Source organism: Jaculus jaculus, chromosome 9 (genome assembly GCF_020740685.1).
Source record: "Jaculus jaculus isolate mJacJac1 chromosome 9, mJacJac1.mat.Y.cur, whole genome shotgun sequence".
Taxonomy (NCBI): domain Eukaryota; kingdom Metazoa; phylum Chordata; class Mammalia; order Rodentia; family Dipodidae; genus Jaculus; species Jaculus jaculus.
Genome location: NC_059110.1, coordinates 121,861,834 through 121,875,285, shown reverse-complemented (window position 1 = coordinate 121,875,285; position 13,452 = coordinate 121,861,834). Strand labels below are relative to the sequence as shown.

At 48.8% G+C, this 13,452-nt stretch overlaps 1 protein-coding gene across 1 annotated transcript in view; it reads left to right on the top strand.

Annotated features, from left to right (window-relative positions):
* The first annotated feature begins 212 nt into the window (after window positions 1-212).
* Window positions 213-13,452, top strand: part of Sec14l1 (SEC14 like lipid binding 1) — a 47,568-nt gene continuing 34,328 nt past the window's right edge. Inside the window, exons 1-2 of the mRNA XM_004655226.2 lie at window positions 213-319; window positions 2,324-2,413. Of these exons, the coding sequence (XP_004655283.2) occupies window positions 2,351-2,413 (63 nt within the window). The 5' untranslated portion in view covers window positions 213-319; window positions 2,324-2,350. The remainder of the gene's footprint in view (window positions 320-2,323; window positions 2,414-13,452) is intronic.

Sequence of the window (13,452 nt, the reverse complement as noted above, 5' to 3'; positions counted from 1 at the left end):
GCTCTGGCATCGTGCGCCTGCGCGGCTGGACCCTGCCGGATTGTCGCCCCTCCCCCGCCCCCGCCGCGCCCCGTGTGCGCACGCGCGCTCCTTCCGGGTGGTTTCGGCCCCGCCCTCCCCGTCACCCGTAACAACCGCTCGAGCCCTCGCCGCGCCCCTTCGTCGCGCCCGCGCGCCCCAGCCTCCGCCCTCCCCCCTCCCCGGAACCGGCGGTCGAGCGGCGGCCGCCCAGCCAGCGCCGCGGCTCCGTCCTCGCCGAGCCGCCGGCATGAACACTCCCCGCTGCCCCGCGTCCCCGGCCCGGCCTTTCTGACAGCAGGTAGGCGCGGAAGGTTGTGAGGGCGCCCCGGATCCTCCCCCCTCCTCCCACGGCACCCTCCGGGCCCTGAGATTCCACCCGCTTCCACCGGAACCCCGAGAGCCCGGAGCGTGCCCGCCGCCCGACCCCCTCACTCCCGGGGATCCCCTTCCCTCGGAACCGCAGAGCCGGAGGGCATCTGCAGCCAGCCCCGGTCCACTCCGGGCGGCCGCGCCGGACCCTGCCGGGGTGCCCTGGCCCGATTGTCATGCAACAGAGGCAGCCCGGGTCGTGGATGCCACTTGGCCCGGTGGGTCACTCCGGATGCCCGCGCTGGGCATTCATGGGGGACCAGGCCAGCCGAAGCTGCTGGGAGCTGGCCTCGATTCAGGGAAGCTGGTGAACTGGCCGGTCCTTCGGCGGTGTGGTCACGCTGGGCACCGCCGGAGTGTTAAGTTTCTTTCAACACCATTGCACCCTTTTCTCCGAGACCCGTCTGTACCCGGTGATCATCCTTCCTTTTTTTTTTTTTTTTTTAATCCGGGAAGATAACCTTCAAACTAATTTTCCCAATTAAAAATTTAAAAAGATGATTAGATTCCCCAGTCGCGCGCCGGCCTCGTGAGGAAAGGCTTTTATGGCAGCAAATAGGACGCGGGTCCCAGAGCACCGGGAAGCGCCAGTCCCCGATCAAGATCGATGGAGGCTTCCAGGGCAGTTTGGGAGCACTGGGGGAGTTTGGCTCCGAGTCTCCCAAACCTCGTCTCGCAGAGATGGAATTAAGAAAGGCCAATGGTTTGCTTGAGGTCAACCCATGGTTACTACTCTGTGGTTTTCCAACTGTCAGGTGGTTTTCTAGCATAACCTGCTCCTTCCAGAGAGAAATGCCAAACATATCAGAGAAAGTTCCGATCTAATCATAGAAATGCAACAAGACATAGGTACTGGAGTAGTGTTTTTTTTTTTCTTTGAAATAACATATATTGGCATATTTTTTTTTTTACAGTTAGATTTTGGGATGTTTGCGGATATACAGTTCTGTACTTTTGAATATTCTTTCACTGTTTGTATAAAACAGCGTTCTTAATAATCCTTAACAGGACAGGTAGGCTCACTAGAGTTTTCTTCCCCGTTTTTGTTTCTTCTTTCTTCCTTTTGTTTTTCTCCCTGTCCTTTAAATAGGGGCTTGTGTCACAGATGACTCCAACACAAGTGCTTCCACAGAAATCCACATCCGCTGCCTGGCACCAGTGAGAGTGATTATTCTCAGGGGATTGGCCTCAGGCTCCAGCGTGGGATTGATTACTTTGCAGCTCCCACAGATCCTTGAAGCAGGAGATACAGGAGTCCCTTTGGCCTCCCTGCCATTGGAAGACCACCCCTGAAATTAGAGTGCAGTTAGAAAACAGGAAGTTCCTTTTGAAGCCAGCGGCTGACAAGTGTTCCAGCACTTAAGAAACTAAATTATTGTTAGTTTTTCTCCCTTTTATTTTTCTCTCTTCCAAGCACCAGCAAATGTCTTAGCATGTTACCATTTTTAGTTGGCTCCTACTAGAAGTTGTTCAGGAGAAAAATGATTAGAATACTTGAATCTGAGGATGTCATTGCCGGCAAGGACTAGCCATCTAACTCACTGTGGAGGCCCCCTCCCTGCTATCAGGGCAGTTTGTTTCATTCTTAGACTCTTATTACCTCCCTTATTAAGATATTTCAGCATCTTTTTGTTTTTCTTTTTCTTTTGGTTTTTCGAGGTAGGGTCTCACTGTAGCTCAGGCTGACCTGGAATTCACTATGGAGTCTCCGTGTGGCCTTGAACTCACAGCCGCCATCCTACCTCTGCCTCCTGAGTGCTGGGATTAAAGGCGTGCGCCACCACGCCTGGCTGAGCATCACCTTTTAATTTTTGTGTGCATGGAATATTACGTATTGTGGTCCCTTTTTGCTCTTAGGATGTGGTAGGGTACGTGAATGCAGACTTTACTTTTTCTGTTCTTGCTGTTCATCACGTGTCTTTCTGTTTTGCAGGTGTGAGGTTACCATTGTACTACAACCATGGTGCAGAAATACCAGTCACCAGTGAGGGTGTACAAACACCCCTTTGAGTTAATTATGGCTGTGAGTACCTTCATTTGACTAGCTTGTGCACATTCATCGTTACCATTGCTTCCCCTTTCTCTGTTATCAGGATTGTAAGCCTGACCCAGCTCTCCACACGGTGTCTAAACTATGAGCCTCCGAAAATACAAATCTGCACATTCATGTTGTCCTTTGAGAACACAGAAGTGGGATTCTGACCAAACACTTCCTGTGTCAAATTAGAATTCCACAAGTAGGGTAACTAAAGTATTGTGTATGTGTGTGTTTTAATATCTGAAGAATTTGGCTGAAAATAAACATTTTACTAGATGCAAAAAAAAAAAAAAAGTTTTTCAGTCACCTTAAATCACTGTAGAGGATTCCTTCCCTTCGTTTTGTTACTTTTAAGGTAATAATACCCATATATCATATAACCCGTGTAAGAAAATGCATCTGTCATGAAATATATGCCCTGAGGAAACAATGTCAGGCCAGACAACACATGTGTGTTCCTGGAACCATGCTCAGAACATAAACAGCTCAGTACAGAGGTGCAGTGTGCCTCTCGTGGGCGGAGCCCAGGCTGGCCTCAATCTCACTCACCCTGCCAAGTGCTGGGGATTACAGGTGTGCCCCAGCGTGCCTGCATGCTACCTTGGTTTCCATTAGCTGACCGACTGTTAACGGTGTCTGTTCTTTACATGAATACAAACCCCAGTGTTTGTGTTTTGTGTTACTGCTCAGCATTATTCTTGTGAAACTAGATGGAAAAGCAGAGTAACTCAAGACTCTTAAAAGGAACAAGAGGAAAGTTTTTATTTTTTAACTTAAAACTATATTTATTTACATGTAATATATGTGTTTGTGTGTGTATGGGCACGCCAGAGTCTCCTGCTACTGCAAATGAATGCCTGTCTGGCTTTACGTGGGTGGCTGGGGAATTGAACCCAGGCCTGCAGGTTTTGCAAGCAAGTGCCTTTAACTGTAGAGCCAGCTCTCCAGCCAGCCCCTTAAATTCTTCTTTGAGGTATAATTTACATACAGTGAAATGGCCACATGTCAGCCGTATAGTTTAATCTGCTGACAGAACATTGAATGTGCTCCAGAACATTCCCTTGTGCCCCTTCTCTGTCAGGTGTGAAGCTTGTTAGGGGGTGGCATATCTTAAAAACAGCTCTGTATTCCTTTGTTTAATGGAATGACTTCTAAGAAAGGGCTTCTCAGTTTGCATGCTGTTTGGCTTGTGGTCGAGTGGCGCGCAGGCCCACCCCGGCCAGCTTGAAAGGGAGTCTTGTTAGTGGCAGCACATGTGGTCTGCTAGGACTCGCAGAAGTTCAGGAATTCTAGCCGCGACTGGCTGGAGCCTGGTGGCGCAGGGAGGCTCCTGGCAGCTCTGCAGGCTGCAGTGGCAGTTAGCTGTCCCTGGAATTTCACCCCGTGGGACCCTCGCCCGTTCCTGCAGCGGCCAGCCCCGCGCCTGCGCCCTCGTGGCCTCCCCCGTGGCTTCAGCTCGTCTGCCTCCTCCCTGGCCACAACCTTTTGGCTCCAGTTCAGCATTGTGGCATTTTCTTGTTGGATTCTTTCAGTCTCTGAGTGACCAGTTCTTGTCACATTTCCTAGTTCACATTCTCGAGAGAGCACTTCCCCTGGGCAGGCTAGGGGCTGCTTCCGGGGGCTGCCTGACCTTTCTTCAGTTGGCATGGCTGCTGGAGTTCAGGGAAGAGGTGTCTGGGTCGGGGGAGAGGGGTCAGAAAGGCCGGGTCCTGTGAGGCAGAGGAGGAGGAGAGACAGGCACCAGGATGTCTGCCGAAAGTTTATGATTTAAAAAGCTTGGTGAAGCTGAGTGTGGTGGCACACGCCTTTAATCCCAGCACTTGGGAGACAGAGGTAGGAGGATCGCTGTGAGTTCATGAGTTTGAGGCCACCCTGAGACTCCGTAGTGAATTCCAGGCCAGCCTGGAGTAGAGTGAGATGCTACCTTGAAAAACAAAAACAAAAAAATACATATATTTATGTGTGTGTGTGTGCGTGTGTTGGGGCTGGAGAGATGGCTTAGTGTTTAAGGTGTTTGCCTGCAAAGCCAAAGGACCTCAGTTCTATTTCCCAGGACCCACGTTAGCCAGATGCACATGGTGGTGCCTGTGTCTGGAGTTCATTTGCAGTGGCTGGAAGCCCTGGCACGTCCATTCTTTCTCTTTCGCTCACTCTGCCTCCTTCCCTCTCTCAAATAAATAAATAAATAAATAAAATATTAAGAAAAAACTTGGTGTAAGTCTGATAGTTGAGGCAAAGGTTGCCCTTTTCTCTAAACACTAGATTTGATAAAGAAATGGTTTGATTGTCTAATGTTCAAACTTCCTTATTTACTGTTTTCAAAATTTTGAAGTTTGCTTGGAAATTTTATGCATGAATTTTGCATAAATTCAAATTCTGAGTCACCCCCGGTTACAAAAAAAATGGAGCTCCTTCTCAGCTGCTTTTGCTGTCAGCAGTGGTCCGTCTCCTCTTGAATTCAGTCTTGGCTCTGGAAACGTACCTTCCCTCTGCTACAAGTAGAATGCTTGTTACATTGCTAAGATTTTGTATAGTACCCTTTCTCCTTTATTTCTAATGTAAGTGTGATTTGACATCCTCAGAATTTAGTTTTCTCATCAAGGAAAAACAGTAATGTAGCGAATGCCTGTATCCTAGAATTCTTCTGACAGTCCCCTTAGCTCCTCATCCAGAGGGAGGAGAGAGGTCCCCCGCTAAGAACACAAAGGACGCTTCCACTGGGACGTCTGAGTCTGTGCTTCACGGTGCCTGCCTGGATTGGCAGGTGGGCTGTCGGGCAGGTGGCACACATGCAGCCTTAGACAGGTGCATCTGAGTCCTGGCTTTTGTGGGCCCCGCTGGAGAAACACTGGGAGAGAAGGAACTTGCCCAGCATAATGCCTTTGGTACAGGGGAGCCAAGGGTTTAATTGTGATTTAGGATTGCCAGAAAAATGTTAAGGTTAAAGGTGCCTATTGCAAATAGGTTAATACTGGGGATTAGATGTGTTAATTGCATTTCAATTGATTAAATGAAAATTTACTGTTTTCTCAAGGTCAATAGCATTGAAAAAATCATGTTCAAAGTTTCATTAGCTCATTTGAGTTAAAGAATGACATTTCAGCAAGCAAAACTGAAGTTAAGACTCTTAGTAGGCATTTGGCATTTTGGTGGTACTTCTTTTTTTTTTTTTTCTGGTTTTTTTTCGAGGTAGGGTCTCACTCTGGCCCAGGGCTGACCTGGAATTCACTATGTAGTCTCAGGGTGGCCTTGAACTCATGGTGATCCTCCTACCTCTGCCTCCCGAGTGCTGGGATTAAAGGCGTGTGCCACCACACCTGGCTGGTGGTACTTCTTTTGTGAGATGTTGGCCTGGAAATAGCACTGGTGAGGAGGAGAAAGTGCCCGGCTCCTTGCCCTGGGTGAGGGCAGAAGGCAAGGTAGGAGGCATGGGGGAAGTGGGTGGGATGGGGGGCACAGAGACCTGATTATTGATTTAGTGTTCTTATGACCCCATGCTTCCTTATCCCATCCTATTTCTTGAAAGTTCTCATCCGTGAAGATATCTCTATATGCTCAGGTGTCAGCCCAGCCCGGTTCCCGGGGCAACTGTCTGGACGCCCTCTCCAGCTGCCTTTGCTTTAAGGATTTGCAGGCCCACGGCAGCAGTGTGCGCTACAGATGAGCGCTTAGAGCCTGGTGCAGGCCTCGTGGGCTCGGCTTGCGGCGTTCATCCTGAAATTTCTAGGATAAGATGCACATTTAGCTCATCGGGTGGAGTGGTACCTGTGGTGGCAAGAGGATCTCAAGCTCAAGACCAGCTTGGGTTGCAGAGTGAGTCCCTGTCTCAAAATAAAAGTTACTTTTGGAAGCATTGGAGAGTTTTAGCTGCATTCCTCCTGTGTTGAGGGCTCTGGTTGGGAGTCCTGTGAGAGGGGAAAGCTGAGAGCACCTTTTTGAGGCCAGGCTTTGGCTCTCTGGCCTTTTTTCTGCCTAGAATGTCTGTCCACTTGGATGCTTGGGACTCACAATAGCAGAGACTGTAGTAGTTGAGCAGTTCCTCCACCCTCGCCCAGTTCTGCGGCTGCTGCGTACATGATGGACGAATCTGGCACCCCAGTCTTCCCCCTCCCCGCCCCCATTCTGGTTTCTGTTTTCTTGGGACTGTTGGATTCACACAGTGCCCCTGTCTCATCACTGTCCAGTGCAGACACACCCTGAGCTCGCGTCTTAGATTCTCCTTAGCTCCCTTCAGAGGAGTGACCACGTTTTACCCCTTCTGGACATCCTGCCATCTGCTCCTGACTTCACTTCAGTCCCAGGAGGTGGTTTTCTGCTGTTCCCTGTTCCTGTCGTCTCATTTCTAAACCCTTTCAGTTTTCCATGCGAGGCTGTTTGTATGTGAGGGTGCGTTTATGTGCGTGTGGTGTGTATGGACCACAGCGCTCAGGTGGAGGGTAAGGACAATCTCTGATGTCGGTGCTTGCCTCCCGTCTGGTTCAAGGCAAGGTCTTTCTCTTCTGGGTTCGCCAGGACAGCTAGCCGGCAAGCTTCTGGTGAGTTCTCTTGTCTCCTCCTCCCTTCTTTCCCTAGGGGTGCTGGGATTACAGATGATCACATTCTAGCATCAGGCTTTATATAGGTTCTGGGATCCAAAGTCAGGTACTCCAGCGAGTGCAGCAAGCGCTATCCGCAGAGCCATCACCCAGCCACCCCTCTGCTTTTTCTACAAGGCGCATCCAGCCTACACTCTGCTCCCATTTCTTCATAGATTATGCAAGCTTCCCAGCCTGAACTGTCAGATCCGTTCTGTTCTGTCCTGGTCTGCCCGGACGCAGTGTCTCCCCCTGCTTTTTATTTCTTAGGCTCACATGTTTGCCTTTTCCCATCTGTCTCTTCCAGTCTTGTTCATCTTGTCCTGCCCTGCTTCCCTGATGCCTCTGAAGGCATGCCTCATGTTCTCTCCCTTCCCTCTGACACGTTTTTTTTTTTTCATCAGTGCTAGGGGCCGAAGCTAGGGCCTCATGCCTCCTGGGCACGTGCTCTATTCCTGAGCAGCACCCTGAGCCAAGGACATAATAATGGTAGCAGCATGTCAGTGGGAGGTATCCTTGCATTTCCTCTCTTCTCAAGGGGCCTGGGTGTTGTGCTCCAAACACTTTACGTGTGTCTCGGGCAGCAGCCTGTCTGTCGTGTGTTGTCCTGGGAGACTGGTGTAAGCGCGCGGGCTTGTGGATGTCTGTGAGCAGAGGGTTCCACCGTTCACATAGACTGCAGATGAGGGCTTCGTGAACGGACTTTTTGTAAACTGAGTTCTGAAGTGAACGTCGATTCTGTTCATAGACAAGGGATTTGTGTCTTCATGGCAGAGAAGTAACGTGTTAGGCTTCTTAGGTTAGCCAGTGCCTCCCCAGAGAGCAAGGCCCTTCCCTCTGGGATGAAGTTGTCCAGTGCTTTTTTTTTTTTTTTTTTGTCTTCATAACTTATGAGAAGCGGTTATCAAACACTAATAACTATCAGTGGTGGGGTGTGTTTTTCCAGGTTGAATAACCAAAGCACTCATTCGCCACTGCAGCTGCTGTTTAAATGGCCACCAGATAGTTTTGGTTTTGCTCTCCTCATCGTGTCCGGCTCTCTTCTCTTTGGCTCCTTCCCGCCCCTGTCAGTCATTTCCCTCTAAGACTAGCACGTGAACTGCACTCCTCTGTGTACAGATGGCTTGGCAGCAAGTGGTGCCTCTTTCAGATCAAACGAGCACTTACATTGAAGCTTGCATTTCACCCATTCCAGTGTCATATACGTAAGCAGGTAGAGGCCCAGGGAGATTTGCTGACCGTCTGTGCGCTGACAGTGCTGGAAGTTCATCGTGGGGAGCTGGCTCTGCGTCCCCCAGCTGTGTCCCAGGTTTCTGGGGCAGGGGAGCACCGGCCCTGTCTGTGTCTGCCTGCCTTTGCCCCTCTTGGCCCATGTGGCTGGCAGCTGCTGAAGTTCTGTCCATTCATTCACCCTTCTTGCCTGACAATACGTAGAGCTGCCTGTCCCTTTCTGTGACAGCTTCTGACTCGGGTCCATACACATCGGCCTGCGGCATCGTTTCACGTAGTATGAAATGTACTCCTAGCTGTTGCTTCTCAAAGCGTCATCTTCCCCTCAACCTAGGTTTTATCCCAGGGCCTTTATATATTCCTGATCACAATATAGGATATTGAAATACACCTTTTTCATTCATTGAGGTATTATTTGGTCTTCGTATGTAGCCTAGTGTGTGGTAGGTTCACTTTGTCTCCCTGCCCCTCGGGGTAGGATCTGGTGGCCTTAAACTCTTGATCTTTCTGCCTCAGTCACTTGAGTATCCAAGATTATAGGGCTGTGCCTTGCAACCTTGCCCAGCTAGACTTCATTTCTTCTCACATCAGTCAGCACTTTGCTTGGGAGCGGCTGAGGTAAAGCTCAGCTCATTCCTGGCCACAGAGAAGGAAAGTGGTCCAACTTCTCTGGTGGTGGACTAAGGGCCTGGTGGTTATATGAGGTGAGTCATGCCCTTCTCATGGTGATGGTTTTGAGTGCCACAGCATGCGCTACTACAGGTAGCAGAGGCTGGGGTAACTGGGCTGGCTCACTGTTACCAGTGGGCCACTGAGGTCACAGGCTGCCTTCCACGACATGCTTAAAGTCTCCACGAAAATAGTTGTGGTATTGAATGAGGATGTTTTATAGAGAGCTGGGGCAGGATCCAGTTTAGTTCTCCACCAAAGCCCAGCACCTGTGTCATGGGATATTTCAAACATACACAAATGAAGTACCATGTGCCCATTGCCCAGTTCTGAAGTATTGCCCTCTTGCAGTAACTTCCCATTCATGCTCCTCAGCCCTCTTAAAGCAGGTTTCAAATACCTTGCTAATTATTGATAAGTACTCTAGCAGAATCTTTAGCCATGAAGACTTTTTTCATTTTTAAATATAACCATGTTATTTATCATGGTTAATGAGAATGCTAACAATTATTTGATATCACCTTATGCCATATCCTTCTCAATTATGTAAACGTGTTTTTATAAATTGGCTCCTGGTTTGTGTAAAACAGTTTACATTGGTTATTCTCAACCATCTCTCTTCCTTTTGTTTATTTTCTGCCTTGGACATGTTACAGAAACTGGGTCAGTCGGCCTGTGCGTCAGGCATCCTTTTCTGATTTAATTGTTCCTTAAGCTAAGCCAGTAGGCAGAGGAGCCAGCCCAGCCTAAGTTCAGTGACTGCAGCCATTTCTCCTTGACACTTCTGATGGACGTTGACACTGATGGTTAAACCGGTTGTTCTCTTTCGTTCCCCTGGTGGTTCAAGGTAATGCAGGGCTGCAACACAATTGAAAGTATCTTCTCCCAAGTGACACGGGCTGTGTGCTTAGTGCTGAGAGCCTTGAGGTTCATGGCAGGTTTCTGTGTGGTGTATGCAGTAAGTGCTTAACAGAAGGGTGGTCTATGGCTTCTGTGGGCAACTGAGGTACCCCATTTTGCTGGCTGGTGGATCTCTTTTTTTCTTTTCCATACCGTCCCTCCCTCCCTCCTTATCTCACTCTTTCTTTCTTTTACTTTTTATATTGCCTACTTGTTTTTAAATTACGTTTTCTTTAACCAAGTATACTTCTTTCATTCAAGCTCTAGATGGGTTTCTTGAGAAACCCACTGTAGAGAAGGACTTGGTGACTAGCTGCTCTTACAATCAACCCATATCTCTTGATTTTGAACCCATACAAGAATGAAAAGGTTTTGTGTATTTTCCAGAGGCATTGTTTTAATGTAACAGTGCATATATTGCCTTGTAATCTAGAAGCAATTTGAGTTGAGCAGATTTCCTTTAAGAAAAAAAGTAAGCTGTTTCTGTAAGTCCCAATTACTGGGGTGACTGAGGCGGGAGGATCACCTGAACCTAGGACTGGGAGACCAGCCTGGGACACCATTGTTAGAACCTATTTCAAGGAAAAAAGGCTGAAAGGAAAGGAGAAAGGCAATGTGAGAAGAGACAGGAAAGGGAAGGGGGTTGCCTGTGCGTCCCACAGCTGTGCTCTCCCTGTTTTGCGCGAGGAGGATTTGCGTGGTTGCTGCCAAGGTCTGATTTGTCAGTGTCCTGCGTCTCTGATTGGAGGACGGCGTGCTTGGCTCTCTTCCTCTGGTCTCTGGCCTTCCCTTTGTGATCTCACTGGCTTTTCTTTCTCTGCCCTAATTCCTTACCTTTTTGGGTACAGATGGACTTTTCTTCTAGATTTGCTGTTTGGGTACCCCTGGCTGTAGATGTTGTGCTTTCTGGCCTTAAATAGGCATTTTGGGGGGGGGTAATTGATATGTTGTAGAAATAGCCAGCTCTTTCCCCATGACTGTCCCTGAGCAGTAGCATCTCAACTTAGGGCTTTGTCTCCCCTTTATAAACGGGACATCCCAAAGCAAGATGCCTCTTGGGAGTCTCAGCATCCTGGCCTGCTGGACTCTCCGTGTGATGCTCCGAGGCAAATCGAGTGTGTCTGTAGCTGAGCTCACCTGCTTCTCCCGTCCGCCCCAGACTTAATGACCCAACAAGGAAATGCACACACAGTATGCAAACCAAACCCATGGCAGCTCTGTCTTTTCCTCTGAGCTGCTGCTATGCTGAGGAGCACCCTGTGTGTTGTCCTCACTCTGGAAGCCCCAGATCCCTGGCACCCTCATTCTCAGTGACACCCAGAGCCTGTCAGGTGGCTCCTGCCCCTCGAGCCTTGGTCACTCAGACAGACCATTCCTCACCACAGCAGCCTGAGCGTTTTCTGAGTTGCACATTTTTTTTTCCCCTAAAGTAAGGTCTTGCTCTAGCCTAGACTGACCTGGAATTCACTCTGTAGTCTCAGGGTGGCTTTGAATTCACAGTGATCCTCCTATCTCAGCCTCCCAAGTGCTGGGATTAACCATACAACTTGCTGCTTGAAGATTCTGCAGCAAGCATGGCTTGCCTTCAGGATGGAGTTCAAGTTATTGTACTTGGTACCACAGCTGCTCATCACGTCTGCATCCTCCCTTGCCGTGGAGCCTCATCTCCACGGCTCACACCCTCACACATGTGCTTGTTATTTGGCTGTGCTAAACTGCTTACAGTTTCTGAGTTCAGCATTTTCTCCCTCGGCCTTGGTGCCTTTGTGCATCTCTGCCAGGAACGCTTTTCTTTTCTTTCCTGCTCCTGTAGCGGGGCCTCCCGCTCTGCTGTGGGGCCCGTGCTCACCCTGTGCTGCGGCCCTCTGCCCGTTCTTCCTTTCCAGGCGGCCCTTCCCTTTGCCACAGGCTGGCTGGGAATTAGGCCATTTTGTTCTTTGTCCTGAGTGTGTGCTAATCTCCCAAACCAGGTTTGTGTACAGATTAAGTCAAAGCCTCACATGCGCCCAAAGCCTTGGGCTGGCTAGATAAGCACATTGTCACCAAGTGTATCCCCAGCATCGGCCATCGAAGATCTGACAGAAAGTCCCATTGGAACATATCTTGTCTGGATGTGTTTGTGGCTTATACTTAGGTCATGTTTCAGAAGGACTCTGATGCAAATAATGCGCTGTATTTACTGTGGCTGCCTGGAGTGAGATGGCAGCCCAGAGCACTGCGCTGTGACTCACCCACGGAACACATGATTCACTTGCTGTGATTGAGCGGTATCTGATTTTCTTTGTAAGGCTTTTCTAAACCTGAGAGGGGGGTTAAGTGATTGATTGCTTTTCCTTAGTGACAAAGTTATTCTGTGACTTCAGGTGGTCCCAACAATAAAGTATGTGTGTGTTTCTTTTCTCCTTCTTGCTTGTTTCCTGCGTATGTATTAGAAACCAAGTCCAGAGCTAAAAGCTCAAGGTACTTGTGTTAAGAAATAAGCTGGAGGCTAGAGAGATGGTCCAGTGGTTAAATGCACTAGCTTGCACTGCCTGCTGGTCCAGGTTCAATTCCTTAGTTCCCAGGTAAAATCAGATGCACAAGTGGTGCATGCATCTGGAGTTTGTTCACCCTGGTTTGATCTTCCTATTCTCTTTGCTCATAATAATTAATAAATAAATAAATGAAATGAAATAGGGCTGGAGAGATGGCTTACCAGCTAAGACGCTTGCCTGCAAAGCCTAAGGATTCAGTTTCCCAGTGCCCACATTAATCCAGATGCACAAGGTAGCATATGTGTCTGCAGTTCATTTGCCGTGACTAGAGGCCCTGGCATGCCCATTCTCTCCCTGTCTGCCTGTTTCACTCTCTCTCAAGTAAATAAAATAAGTAAACTGACTTAAGGATGCCCTCTGTTAGTACTAAGAAAGCCCTTCTGTACCTTACCTTTGTTAACAGAGTTGGCTTAGAATGCCAGTTCTAACCATGCTACACTGAGACTCTTCACGGAGTCAGACCATCTCTGCTCAGGTGTGAGAACTGCTGGATTAGATCCCTTGGTAGGAGGCCAGGAATGAATAAGAAGAGGTGGATTTTGGTTGTAACATTTTTGTAGTTGAAATATTTCAAAGGCCTTAGGTCCTTCGACAGTGGGTACAGCAGATGCTTTCTGCCTTCTGCTTTTATCAGGGCACTGAACACATCCTGGGGGAGGAGCCTTCCCTTTTTCTGTGTGCTTCTCCATGCTGCTCTTCTGAGGTGGTGTTAAAGTCACATGTGCTTCCTTACTTAATCACTTCTGTGGCTGTATTTGCTAACTTTCAGGTAGATTTGTAGTATACATTAGTCTTTTTTTTGAGGCAAGGTTTCAAGTAGCCCAAGGTGGCTTCCAAGGTGGCTTCAAACTCACCACATGGCTGAGGCTGACCTGAACTCTTGATCCTCCTGGCTTTACATCCTAAGGGCTGGGATTATAGGCATGTTTACCATGTCCAGAATACATTAAATTTAGTGTTGCTGTAAAATCTATATGTAATGAGCTTCAGCCACTTAAAGTATGCAGTTCAGTAGTATGAGAGACATTCCTCACATGTACCCTGGCCACCTCTGTCCCCAAGCAGCGTCTGCACATAGCGAACACTGACAACACCCCAGTGTCCGTGCTGCTGGGGC